This window comes from Arachis duranensis, chromosome 3, assembly GCF_000817695.3.
Source record: "Arachis duranensis cultivar V14167 chromosome 3, aradu.V14167.gnm2.J7QH, whole genome shotgun sequence".
NCBI classification, from domain to species: Eukaryota; Viridiplantae; Streptophyta; class Magnoliopsida; order Fabales; family Fabaceae; genus Arachis; species Arachis duranensis.
In genome coordinates this window covers 91,519,593-91,532,272 of record NC_029774.3, presented here as the reverse complement: position 1 = coordinate 91,532,272, position 12,680 = coordinate 91,519,593, and the positions used below count along the sequence as shown (strand labels likewise).

The window sequence follows — 12,680 nt, the reverse complement described above, 5'->3', positions numbered from 1 at the left end:
TCAGTGAAAATGGTTCTCTATGGTTTCCCGCATGGCTAATCAGCTGTTGGTTCTCGATCGTGTAGGAATAGGATTTACTATCCTTTTGCGTCTGTCACCACGCCCTTCAGTTGCGAGTTTGAAGCTCGTCACAGTCATCTCTTCCCAGATCCTACTCAGAATACCACAGACAAGGTTTAGACTTTCTGGATCTCAGGAATGCTGCCAATGGACTCTAGCCTATACCACGAAGATTCTGATCTCACGGAATGGAAGGCTCTGTTGTCAAGAGAGGCTACCATGCGCATGGACCAGGAATCCAAGAGATACACATTCAAGCTTGTTTTCATGTAGAACGGAAGTGGTTGTTGTTCATACCCTGGGTCGAGGTCAACCTGCAGAGCTCCACACCTTAATCTATGGTGTGTAGAAACTCCACCGTTGAAAATACATAAGTGAAAATAGGGTAGGCATGGCCGTGAGGCCAGCCTCAATTTCTAAGGACTAACAATGATCAAAGATGTTCCAAAAGCTCATCCAAAGATGTCTAATACAATAGTAAAATGTTCTATTTATACTAAACTAGTTACTAGGCTTACAGAAACAAGTAAATGATGCAGAAATCCACTTCCAGGCCCACTTGGTGTGTGCTTGGGCTGAGCATTGAAGCTTTCACATGTAGAGGTCTTCCTTGGAGTTAAACGCCAGTTTGTAACTTGTTTCTGGCGTTTAACTCTGCTTTGCAACTTGTTTCTGGCGTGTAACGCCAGAATAAGGCAGAAAGCTGGCGTTAAACGCCAGTTTGTGTCATCTAAACTCGGATAAAATATGGACTGTTATATGTTGATGGAAAGCCCTGGATTTCTACTTTTCAACGCAGTTGAGAACGCGCCATTTAGATCTCTGTAGCTCCAAAAATTTTATTTCGAGTGTAGGAAAGTCAGAATCCAACAGCATCTGCAGTCCTTTGTCAGCCTCTGAATCAGATTTTTGCTCAGGTCCCTCAATTTCAGCCAAAAAATACCTGAAATCACAAAAAAACACACAAACTCATAGTAAAGTCCAGAAATGTGAATTTTGCGTAAAAAATAATAAAAATATACTAAAAACTAACTAAATCATACTAAAAACTATATGAAAATAATGTCAAAATGCGTATAAATTATCCGCTCATCACATATAATCCTTTTATTTTGGATAATTAGAGTTTTGTTGGCATATAAATTGAAATTTATTCATCACCCTCTAATTGGAATTAATTGACCAAGGAATTGGCTGTTGATGAATTTTAGAGGAGACTAGAAAGGTCTAAGGAATTAGGGTCTAGTCAGATATAGTTTGCCATAAATTAAATCGTACATGATTAAAATAGTTAGTAAAAAAAGTTCATCCAGAAAAATATATAACTCTGAAGCCTTAACTGTTTTCTCTAATATTTTATTTTCAACTTATATACTTGCGTTCCTGCCTTCTGATATTTTCAACTTAAACCTTTTGAACATCCAAACGCTATTTTCTACTTGCCTAACTAAGCTCATCAATCAACCATTGTTGCTTGATCCATCAATTCTCGTGGGATTGACCCTCACTCACCTGAGGTATTACTTGGTACGACCCGGTGCACTTGCCGGCTAGTTTGTGGTTGTAAAAACCGCACCACTGAGTACTAATAGGATGTTATCTTAATATCATTTTTGTTTATATCCCTTGTTGGATTTTTTTGTTGATGTTATATTTTGCTAGTTGGTTTTCAATTTCTTTGTTGAACATTATTTGACTACCAAGTGAATGAAAATTGCCCTCAAGCTTCTTCAATCTTTTTGAATTGCATGATTTAGTTGCCATGTGATTTGAATTCTTTTCTTTGATTAGGCAATTTTTTGATATTGGATGTTGTGCATTTATCTTAATGCATTGTGTTTCTTGATCATATGTATCCATATGTTATATATTTGCTTAAATGCTTTCATGCTTCTTTATCGCATGTTTGGTTATCTTAACCTACGAGTTTAGAGCATCTCAAGCACACTAGAATGAGTGAAGTGCATTATTCTGTTGTGTAAATTATGACAAAATTTTTGTGCTAGTGTGCGTGTGTTCTAAATCGTACGCAATTTAGAACTCACACACTCTTTTCTTCAATATCACACTAATTCACTCACTTCTTTCTAGTGATTATTACCTCATTCCAATAATTTATGCTTCCTTGCTTTTGCATTTACTTGTCTTCTTATCCTATTTTCTATTTTCAGGATGCACCATAAACAACAAAGGAAGCGGGAGAGAGAACATGCAGCAACCGGTTGACCTACCAGCTGAAGGTAGCAACTCGGAGAGTCATCGTATCCCTTGTTCATCTTTGACTGCACCGAGGACGGTGAAAACTTTTAAGTGTGGGGAGGTCGTCCGACCAGTCAGCATTTTTGGGTGACAAGTTTCTAATCCCAACACTTTTGCATTTTATTTTTTTTAGGTCTTCTAGGATTTTTAGTGCATATATATATATATATATATATCAAAATCATGATATTTTCCAAGGATTTATTCTATAAGGCACCCCAATTGATTTGAGTAGAAATTTTTCATTGAACTTGCTTGAACTATACATTGTGGATCATGTTTTTGGGCTATGAACACAAGCATGTGAGATTTTGAGCCTAATTGTGTGGTTACATCATATAACCACTAATTTTCATTCTTGTGTGCATTATTCTCTTCCTATGATTGTAATCTTTGATTTGTTTGATTCTTTATGTCCATTATTTCATGTATGAATGCATTTATATTATTGAAGACATCATTTCATTTAGCTCACTTACCCAAATAGCCTCACCTTTTATCTTCCATTGTTAGCCAACTTTGAGCCTACGATTAACCCACTTTGTTCTTTAATTTAGCACATTACAAGCTTTAAACTGAAAAACAATAAATGTCCTTAATTTGGATCTTTGATTAGCTTAGACTAGTGAGTGTGTGTATCATTCAAGTGTGGGAAAACTTGGGACATTGGTTGAGGTAAAAAGGTGTTTTTGTATTTTGTTGAAAATATTGGAAATTGGGTACATACTCATGTATTAATTAAATGTTTAAACCATATACATTGATACCTTTGTATATAATTACACAAAAAAAAAGGATAAAAAGAAAGAAAAAAAGAAAAGCAATAAAAAGGGGACAAAATGCCCCAAAGTAAAGTTCAATAAAAATCAATGCATATGTGTGGTGATCAAAAAGAGAATGCATGAGTATGTGAAAAAGTGAAGAATGGGTAGTTAAGTTAGCTTTGAAATTGTATAGGTTGTCATAGGTTAGGTGGGAAGCTGAAGTTAATCAAAGATTCAAATTTCAAGCTCACTTGACCATATGCATCCTACCTTTACCCTAACCCTATTACAACCTTATGGAAAGACCTCAAGATAATTGTATGCATGCATGAAATAATTGTTGATTGTTAGATGAAAAACAAATATTGGAAAGCATGATTATGGGATAATTGAGTGAATCAACCCTATACACTTGAGCAACTAGAGAGGATACACATCTGGTGAGGGTTCGATTGCTCAATTACATGTTTTCACCTAGAATCATCACTTTTCTTGCAAGTTTGTAAAAATCTTTAATAACTCAATTCAATTGTGGATTTGATTTGATTGCTATTACTTTAGCCCTTATGCTTATATATATTTTCTTGGAAATTGATTTATTTTGACCAAGTAGTTGCATTCATTTAGATAGATTGCATGTAGATAGGTTGCTTATAATTAGTTACATTGAATAAATGTTGATACCCTTTGTTTCTTTCTTGATTCTAGAATGAGGACATGCTTGGTTTAAGTGTGGGAAGGTTGATAAACCCCATTTTTAAGGCTTATCTTGTGCTAAATTTGAGGGATTTTATCATCTTTTCCCACATTTATTCAATGAAATAGCATGGTTTCATGATTTTCTCCTAATTTGTGCATGAAAGTGAAAACATGCTTTTTAGGCCATTAATTGCTAATTTTAATTCACCTTTGATTTCACTAGATGTCTTGATGTGTTTGTTAGTGAATCCAAGTTGAAAAGGCTAGGAACTGATCAAAGGAGTGAAGAGAAAAGCATGCAAAGTGGAGAACTCATGGAAAATTAAGGATTTTGAGTGCACACATCGATGCGCACGCGTAACATACGTGCACGCGTGGAAGATGAAGTCGCATGGCGACGCGTACGCGTGACATGACGCGTATGCGTGGATGCAAAATGTCAAGCGATGCGTACGCGTGACCCATGCGTACACGTCGGTGCTCGCACGTGACCTCATTAAAGTGAAAATGCTGGGGGCGATTTCTGAGCTTCCCAGGCCTAAATCCAACTCATTTCTGAGCCTATTACATGCAGAATTCAAGAGGAGTATGGGAGAACATACATATACTTAGTTTTAGACAGAGATGTAGAATTCTAGAGAGAGAGGCTTTCTCCTCTTTCATGATTAGGGTTCTTAGTTTTATTTTTCTTTTAGATCTAGATCTACTTCTTATTTTGCTTTAATTTTTCTTTTATCTTTATTTGTTCTAGTATTTTACTTCTCTTGTAGCTCCTTTATATTGTTAATTTTAGTTTATGAACTCTTATATAGATCTCCATTTCTTTTCAATGCAATTTATGATTTCCATGCCTTTTTTATATTTGCTCTAGTTTCTTATTGTTAATTTCTTGCTTTTGTAGTTATAGTTCCCTTTAATTCTTAAAATTTATGATGTTTACCTTTATTTCCTTCTAAGTGTCTGATGAAATGTTTCTTTTAGCTATAGCTTATATTTTTCTCCTCTTGGCTTGAGTTGAGTAATTGGTGACGCTTGAGTTATCAAACTCTCTTGTTGATTGATAATTGGAAGTTGCTAGTCAATTTGAATGCCACTAAAGCTAGTCTTTCACCATGATTTGAGTAGGACTTGTGGTCTCAAGTTGATATCCACTTGACTTTCTTTCATAGTTAGAGGTTAACTAAGTGGAGCAATGAACAATTCTTGTCACAATTGATAAGAATAACAATGATAGGACTTCCAGTTCTCATACGTTGCAAAGAGTTTTTTATCATTTGAGTTTTATTTAATTTTCTTTTCCCTTATTCAAAACCCCAAAATATACAATCCATAACCAATAACTGAGCACACTTTCCTGTAATTCCTTGAGAGACGACCCGACGTTTAAATACTTTGGTTTATTTTTATTGGGGTTTGTACTTGTGACAAATAAATTTTTTATTGAGGAATTATTTGTTGGTTTAGAACTATACTTGCAATGAGATTTCATTTGTGAAATTCTTTACCGATAGACAATTTTCCCTCATCAGACACATATTGGGGTCTTTGTATCCGATATGTCTTCAATTTTTGGAACCCCTCAGTAATCGAGATGTGACTGGTTGTGTATTTATGTAATTACACTGTACTTTATATATTTTCGTAAATTTTATATTTATTTAATTTAAATAAGAGGAAAGTGACAATTAGATCCTCAAAGATGTTGACCTTAGACAAATTTGTTCTTAAAGAAAAAAAGTACCAACTAGGTCCTCCAAAATAGCAAACGGTGGACATGTATGTTATTCTATCAATAAATAGTATGAAACGAAACCGAATTGTCCATGTATTTCATTATTTACAGTGATGCATGTCTCGTTAGATGTAGTTTTGGACATTTAAGCATTTATTATCTTTTGAATTTTTATATATCCTTTATCAACAACTCTCTATATATCACAAGAGGCCTGCTACACATACAAGCATTTTTGGCTTACAAGCTATACAAGTTGGCCCAAGTCCAAGAAAAAAATACGCGCACCACTCCTTTAAATTGAGTGTCTAACGCATGCGCCTTACAACACGTTCATTATGCCACACTCTTCCTTTTCTTCCTCAATCAAAACACAGACCATCAAGATTCAAGCGACATTCAAAACAAACTATGATTTTGCGAAGAGTAGAAGAAATCAAGAAGAAAAGATACAAATCTCCATTAAAAATCACCAGAAAAAACAAAGAAACATTATTCAAGGTACTGTTTTACTGTTCTTTTAGGTTTTTTTCTAGATTGTCTCCCTCATCCTTAACCAACAAAACATTAAAAGATTTCAAGAAGAAATATACTGTCTCCCCTCTGATATTGGGTGTATTTCTTAAATTTGTTGGGTGTATTTCTGTAATCCTTTGGGTGTATTTCTGTAATCGTTTGGTTTATTTCTGTAACCGTTTGGGTGTATTTCTGTAATTCTTTGGGTGTATTTCTATAATCCTTTGGGTATATTTCTATAATTATTTGGGTGTATTTCTAAAGTTCCATTATCTTCAAAACAATTTCAAAGCTTGATTTCAGAAACCATGAAAATCGAAAAAAAAAAACAGAAGGAGATCGAAGGCAAAGAGAGAACGCACGAAGGAGATCGAACAAATTTGGCAAGAAACTCGAAAAGGAAACGAAATCTTTTCAAAAATGGAAGTTATATATTTATGCATTAATTGATTTGGATTGATTTAAAAGTCTAAGGCCCGTAACATAAGCAGCGCGTTTATGGAGTTTCGTTCCCTTCAGACTTGTAAAGCTTATAAGCGCAAAACACTTGTATGTAAAGATTAATCCATATCACAAATCCTATCAAAATAAATGAAGTTTTCTCCAAAAATTGTTATTTACATTACTATCTTTCATAGATAATCATGTCAGGCCACCGTTTACTATTCTAAAAAATTAAATTGATATTTTTTTTAGAAACTAATTTGTTCGAAGTTGGAATTTTCCTAAACCTAATTGTTAGTTTACTGTTTAAATAAAATAGAAAATCCAAACTTCTTGGTATAAATATTTAAAAGAAAAAAAAAAGGTAGTAGCCTAGTAGGAATAGATTGGAACATTGGTGTTCGTATCTGGGAGAGGGAAAGTGTGTTTGCGTGGCTGTTTTGTTTGCATCTGTAGCAGTGAGTGGGGTTGAGACTATTCCATTCCAATGGATCTTGATAGCAACGCTCCCAATTCTGCGATCAAGAAAATAATAAAAAATAAAAAATAAAAAAAAAACAATAAAATAAGGAAAAAAATATTTCCATTTTCTTAAAAAGTTTTTTACCTTGTAGGTTTCATTTCTTTCACTCTGCTATCATATAAACCATTCATGTTTTTCATGGTTGGATTATGGTAAAGTTTGTTCCTTTCTTTTGGTAATGTTTGTGGCTACCCTTATGGATTTTGACGTTCATCCTTGATCCTCTGAATTTCGTAACTTTACGTGTTGTTTCAAACAATTATGTTTGTATTTTTCTATTTTCCCCTTAAAAAAAAATGGAACACAACTTTTTTGTAGACAAATTTTGTGTGTATGTGTGTGTGTTTTTCTTCCTAGTATGATTCTTTTAGTTTAACTTTTTCACGTTGTGGGGTTGTTTGGGGCTGCTAAAATGGTGATTTCCTCCTTGGTTTGCCCGTCAGCGTTGCTATGCACAAAAAAGTCTTTTAGAGCCTTTCCTCTTCCATGAATGCTTTTGGCCTTTTCAGGCTTAAAAAAATGTCTCAAAGTTCCTCTTCATTGTTATGACTCATCATTTTTATAATCCTCTTCTGAATGTTACGGCAAATTAAATTTATGGTCAATGATTACTGGGATTTTTTTTTTCCTTACGTTTTCAAATCAGCGTGGACAAGTTTATGTCTTTAATTTTCAATACTCAATTGTAACTGAACCAAATTTCCAACACTATAGTTTGCAATGCCCTAAACTTTAAATGCTTACGACTATTGTCTCTAAAGAGTGTAACAATTTGTATGGTAAGCTCATCATGCTTGTAATAGTTGTAAAGAACTATTTGGGAATGTGAAAGTGAAACCATATCTATCATGATTTTATTACCTCAAGGAGGAGCTCACATGTGTTTTTTCTTCTCTTGTCAGGATGCCATTGTAGGCGACAATGAAAACTCTTATGAATGTGGGAGAGTCCTCTGGTAGTGGTGACCTCTGCAAGAGCTCCACCTCAGGATCGCTCAATTCAAACAATCCCAATGGTTATGATGATATTTCATGTCAGGATGATGAGGATATGATTGATGAAGATGAAATGGATGAAGATCCTGATTATGGCTCTGAATTTGATTACATTGAGGACTTCTACGATGATGTTTATTCAAGTATGCAGGATCAATTTGACAATTTACCTACTGGGGTTGAAGCGTCACTGCTTTGGTTGAAGGATATTGGTTCAAGTGAATGCAAGCAAGTTGGTGCTTCTGAAGGATCAAGTTCCCATGGAAAAGCAGAAGCCAAGGATGATATTGTCATGCAAAAAATATTGGCAATTTAAGCAATTTGATGTTGTTGATTCTTTTCCTGATCATTTCTTTGATAAGCAGGGTACTTCAGAGGTGCAGGTAATGATATTGGAAAACTGTTTCTAAGTTATATCTACCAACCTAATGTTCAAGCTTTTGATTGTTTGCTCTACAGCGACCCAAGAACTGGCCAAAAGAATCCAGGAGGAGTGGAAAATTTTTAGGGGAATTCGCAAGGTATTCCTTTTTTAAGTAATCCACTATGTCCTGCATCTATAAAAATAATGTTTGCTATATGGTAAGGTATGCATATGCATTTCACAAACTTATTTTTGCCGAAACAGTATTTGTTAAAAGTTAGTGAATCCCGGATGCAGCTTCTGAGGGCTGCCATCATTGGACCTCAAGGCACTCCATACCACGATGGTCTTTTCTTTTTTGATTGCTCCTTTCCTGATAACTATCCTGCTTCTCCCCCGGTATGTATCATCTCTTAAATATTCCACGTGTTATTATAGAAGGTTCCTTTTGCTGTATGTGATGTAAACCTGTATTATCTTACTGCAGAAAGTTTACTACCACTCCGGGGTCCTTTAGGATAAATCCAAATTTATATAACTGTGGAACAGTCTGCCTTAGTCTTTCTGGCACTTGGCAAGGTAGGGATAATGAGCCTGGATACCCAGAATCATATGGAGCCACTCGAGATGGGCATAGAAGATCTAAGGAGTACAGTGATAATGCATTTCTTTTATCCTTGAAGACAATGATGTATACGATGCGCAAACCTCCAAAGGTTTGGCATCTAGAACAAATTTCTTTTTCTCATTCTTTGAATATGGTATTGTCTTGATAGTTTTGATATCATACATGCATGCATAAATCATGGGCTTATACATCTTAGCATTTTATTCCTCTGCAGCATTTTGAGGATCTGGTTGCTGACTTGCTGGCCATTTCCGGGCCCGAGCCATACTCCGAGGGGGCTCCTGTTGGCTCAGTCATATATAATCTTGGTCCAACTATTAGCAATAGTGCAGCTAAGAACCAGAAAGAATTTCAGTTAGCTGTCCATAGAATGATGAACACTCTTATTGCCTTTTTCACTAAGAACAGATCCACTGATTGGGAGGAATTTCGGTCGCCGGAGATTTTGAATATGTCTGCTGCAGCTAGTGCAACTCTAACAGAGTGTTACAACAGTGTGTCTGGTGTAGCAGCATTAACCCTTTAATCTCTGAAGCCCTATTAGGATGGATGTTCATGCTATGAATAAGGAGTGCTAGTTAGGTTTCTTTATTTGCTTACTTTTGGTGGCACTTTTGATGTCCCACATCATGATTCTCATTGTTGATTATGCCGCCAACCTGTAAAAATTTGACATGCTAGTTTAGGGTTTTTGATTTTCAAAATGGCTTCTAAATTAGGCAGAGAATAGTTTTTCCAAGACATTTCTGCTTGGATTCTCCAAATTACTGGTTCTTTAATCTCAATTTAACTACTAGTTGTTCAATGCACATGCTTCCATTTATGTCTTATTTCTTCATATTTTTTTTGGGTTAATTTGGAACAATATTTATGAATATTATAACTGTACAAAGGTCTTTGGCTATGTCATCTTCTAATCTAATAATATAGGTGCTGGTGAAAGTCTAACACCATGTTGTATACTTACTTTGTCAGTAAGTATTCAGTAATCAGTATCATCCAAATGTTCTTTTTTGTTTTTTAACTCGCTTTTGTGATGGAAGTTTTCAAATAAATCATGTCATAACAAACTTAGTTTAAATAGGAATCAAGTTCATTGTTTACCAATTACAAGACAAATGCACTCCTCAATTGAGTTTTTCTGAGTTAAATCATATATTTAGAAGAAAAATTATTAAAAGTCATAATTTATTCTCCTGATTATTCTTTTAACTTTTAAATAATTTTTTAAGAAATTATCTTTTTAAATTTTTATTTATTTAAACATCAAGAGAATAATTTAAAGGATAAATTAAAACTCTTAGTTATATCTCTTTTTAGAATGCTAAATTAAATCAAAAAATCTTGCTATATGTTATAAGCATTTGGAACCAAATCCGAAGTGATTTTACCAATTGAAATCTTCTCTTATTTAATAAACACCCAAAATGCAAGATTTAATTTTCAAATCAAATAGTTTTCTTTTGTATGCATGTTTAAAATTTAAAAAGGTAAACCTTGCTGCACAAGTAGTCCCCAACCTGACAAAATTGCCTTAAAGAGGAGAACGTATATGCTTTCATGGCTTTTTGATATTTTATTTTTTATAATAATAATTGAAGAAACAACAACAACAACAGTAACTAATTAAATAAACTAATAATGAATTTGGTTTGGTCAGCATGATGATACACTTGTGTATGCAGTAATTTATTTGTTAGGGACAACAAAAAAGCAAACTAAATTCTGTAGACTTCCTTTTGATTTTCTCTTTAAGCTGTCTTCAATTTGGAAAGAAAATCTTATGAGATCAAAACAAATTTCGTTAGCTTCAGTCGCTTGATACATTTCTGTTGAGTTAAGAAATTAACTAAATTAATTAGTGATGACAAACATTATTTTTGGACAAATAAATGATTAGTGTTGATTAATTATAATTTCATATTACTAATTATTTATAAAACTGCTGCAGGCCAAAATCTGATTTACAGCCCAAATGGAATGGAAAATAAAACAAGGCTAATGGGTTAATGAAATAAACAAAGCCCAAAAAGGAATCAAAGCTGAGAAATCAAAACGGGCCAAGCTAATGGATACCCGATCCAAGCCTGTGTCCATCAATTCAAGTTAATCCCACCAAACTTCTCATACAAGATTGAAGCCTTCATTCCCTCTCACTTGCTTTTACCAAAGCAACGTTCCTCTCTATGTGGTCTAAGTCAAATCAGTTTCAGAAAAGTAAGAAAGAGAAAGAGAGAAAGAGCTTCTTCACCAAGATAGTCACCAAAGAAGCAAGAAAGAGAAACTAAGCTTGAAAGGCAGAAGTCATCTCAACAAATCCAAACCAAATCAAGCTTAGGTTATAGGTAAATCTTTTCCTCATACATGCAACTCGGTCTTATCTCTTCTTCCTAACTCTCTGCTCTATCCGAAATGGGATACATGGGAAAGAGAATTTTTGTTCTTCCCTATGGCATTCAAGGGAAAGTTGTTTTCTGCCCTATTTTGCTTCACATCTACGGTCACAAGTGATACTTGGGGACCAAGTAGTTTTTCAATGGCTAAGATCAAGTTGACCATGAGAAGATTTCTATGGTTACTGCTTTGTGGCTTTCGGTCAAGATGAGGAAGTCAGAGGGAAAGCTTCTACTCTGGGGATTAAGGTAAGAAAAAAAGTGAATCTGTGGGTTGGTGAAGCTCAAGGCTCAAGGTGTTGACCTTGGAAGAAGAACCAAGCAACATGCAAGGAGATAAAAAGAAGCTTGCTATTCATTCAGGAAGTAAGGAGAGAAAACCAGAGAGTGAGAACAGTGTTCTGTTAAGAAGTTCCTCTACTTGGATAATGCTTTCTTTCAAAGAAGCATTCGGCCAATACTGAAGAACTGCATCTGAGGTTTGCGAATCTGGTTTTGCACATAGCTAATAGGCTGCTGATGAAGTCAATCTCCTTCATGTTTTACTGATTGTAATTTACTTTTCTAAGTTTATCTTTCTGTAATTTCTTATGAGAAAAGACATTGTGAGAAAGCTCAAGTAAAAGTCATGAGTGGAAAAAGGCTGAGTGATACACTTGAGAGAAAAGCCTAGAGTTATTTTCTGATTTCTTTAGGTATGTTTATGTCTTGTATCTTGTACCTGTGAGGTACCCCTTTCTTAGTTGGGTTAGCACTAAGAGTGAATAGTTAAGTATTAGCATAGCCAATGTCAAGTTAGGTTAGAACTTGAGTGTGAAAGGATTGTGTCAATCCTGTGAAATTGGTGTATGTAATACTGTTAACTATAGTAAAATTCTTCCATAGTTGTGGAGGAGACTGGATGTAGGTTGCATAGCACAAGGCAACTGAACCAGGATACATGCTGGTGTTAGCTTTTTCTTCTCTGCCATGTTCTGTTTTCTGATATTCATGAGACAAAAATAAATTGTCTCATAAATTTCTGCTGCTGAGTTCAAACAGAATTAGAATTGTAATTTTGTCTAAAAAGGGTCATAACAGCAACTAAAAAGAAGGCATAGATTCAATCCCCCCTTCTCTAAGCCTACCACAACCTTCAATTGGTATCAGGAGCTAAGGTCTCAAGAATCAAGCTTAACCGCTTGGAGCAAAGATCCAATGGCGAACAACTTGGGCACAACCACAGTTGCCTACACCCTCACTGAAGGCCAGTCAAACAACCGGCCACCTTTCTTCAACGGAAAGAACTATTCCTACTGGAAAG

General features: G+C 34.8%; 1 protein-coding gene across 5 annotated transcripts; it reads left to right on the top strand.

Moving 5' to 3' along the window:
• Nucleotides 1-7,070: 7,070 nt before the first annotated feature.
• On the top strand, nucleotides 7,071-9,756 carry LOC127745783 (putative ubiquitin-conjugating enzyme E2 38). 5 transcript variants are annotated; one of them, XM_052259583.1, is made up of 6 exons: nucleotides 7,071-7,149; nucleotides 7,900-8,375; nucleotides 8,452-8,513; nucleotides 8,654-8,755; nucleotides 8,844-9,072; nucleotides 9,199-9,756. In XM_052259583.1, the coding sequence occupies exons 4-6, from the start codon at nucleotides 8,700-8,702 to the stop codon at nucleotides 9,508-9,510; spliced, it is 597 nt and encodes a 198-aa protein (XP_052115543.1). In that variant the 5' UTR covers nucleotides 7,071-7,149; nucleotides 7,900-8,375; nucleotides 8,452-8,513; nucleotides 8,654-8,699; the 3' UTR covers nucleotides 9,511-9,756. The 5 variants fall into 5 exon arrangements, with proteins under 5 accessions (XP_052115543.1, XP_052115544.1, XP_052115545.1 ...); XM_052259584.1 differs by having other exon boundaries at nucleotides 7,143-7,172; XM_052259585.1 differs by lacking the exon at nucleotides 7,071-7,149 and adding an exon at nucleotides 7,248-7,597.
• Nucleotides 9,757-12,680: the final 2,924 nt, after the last annotated feature.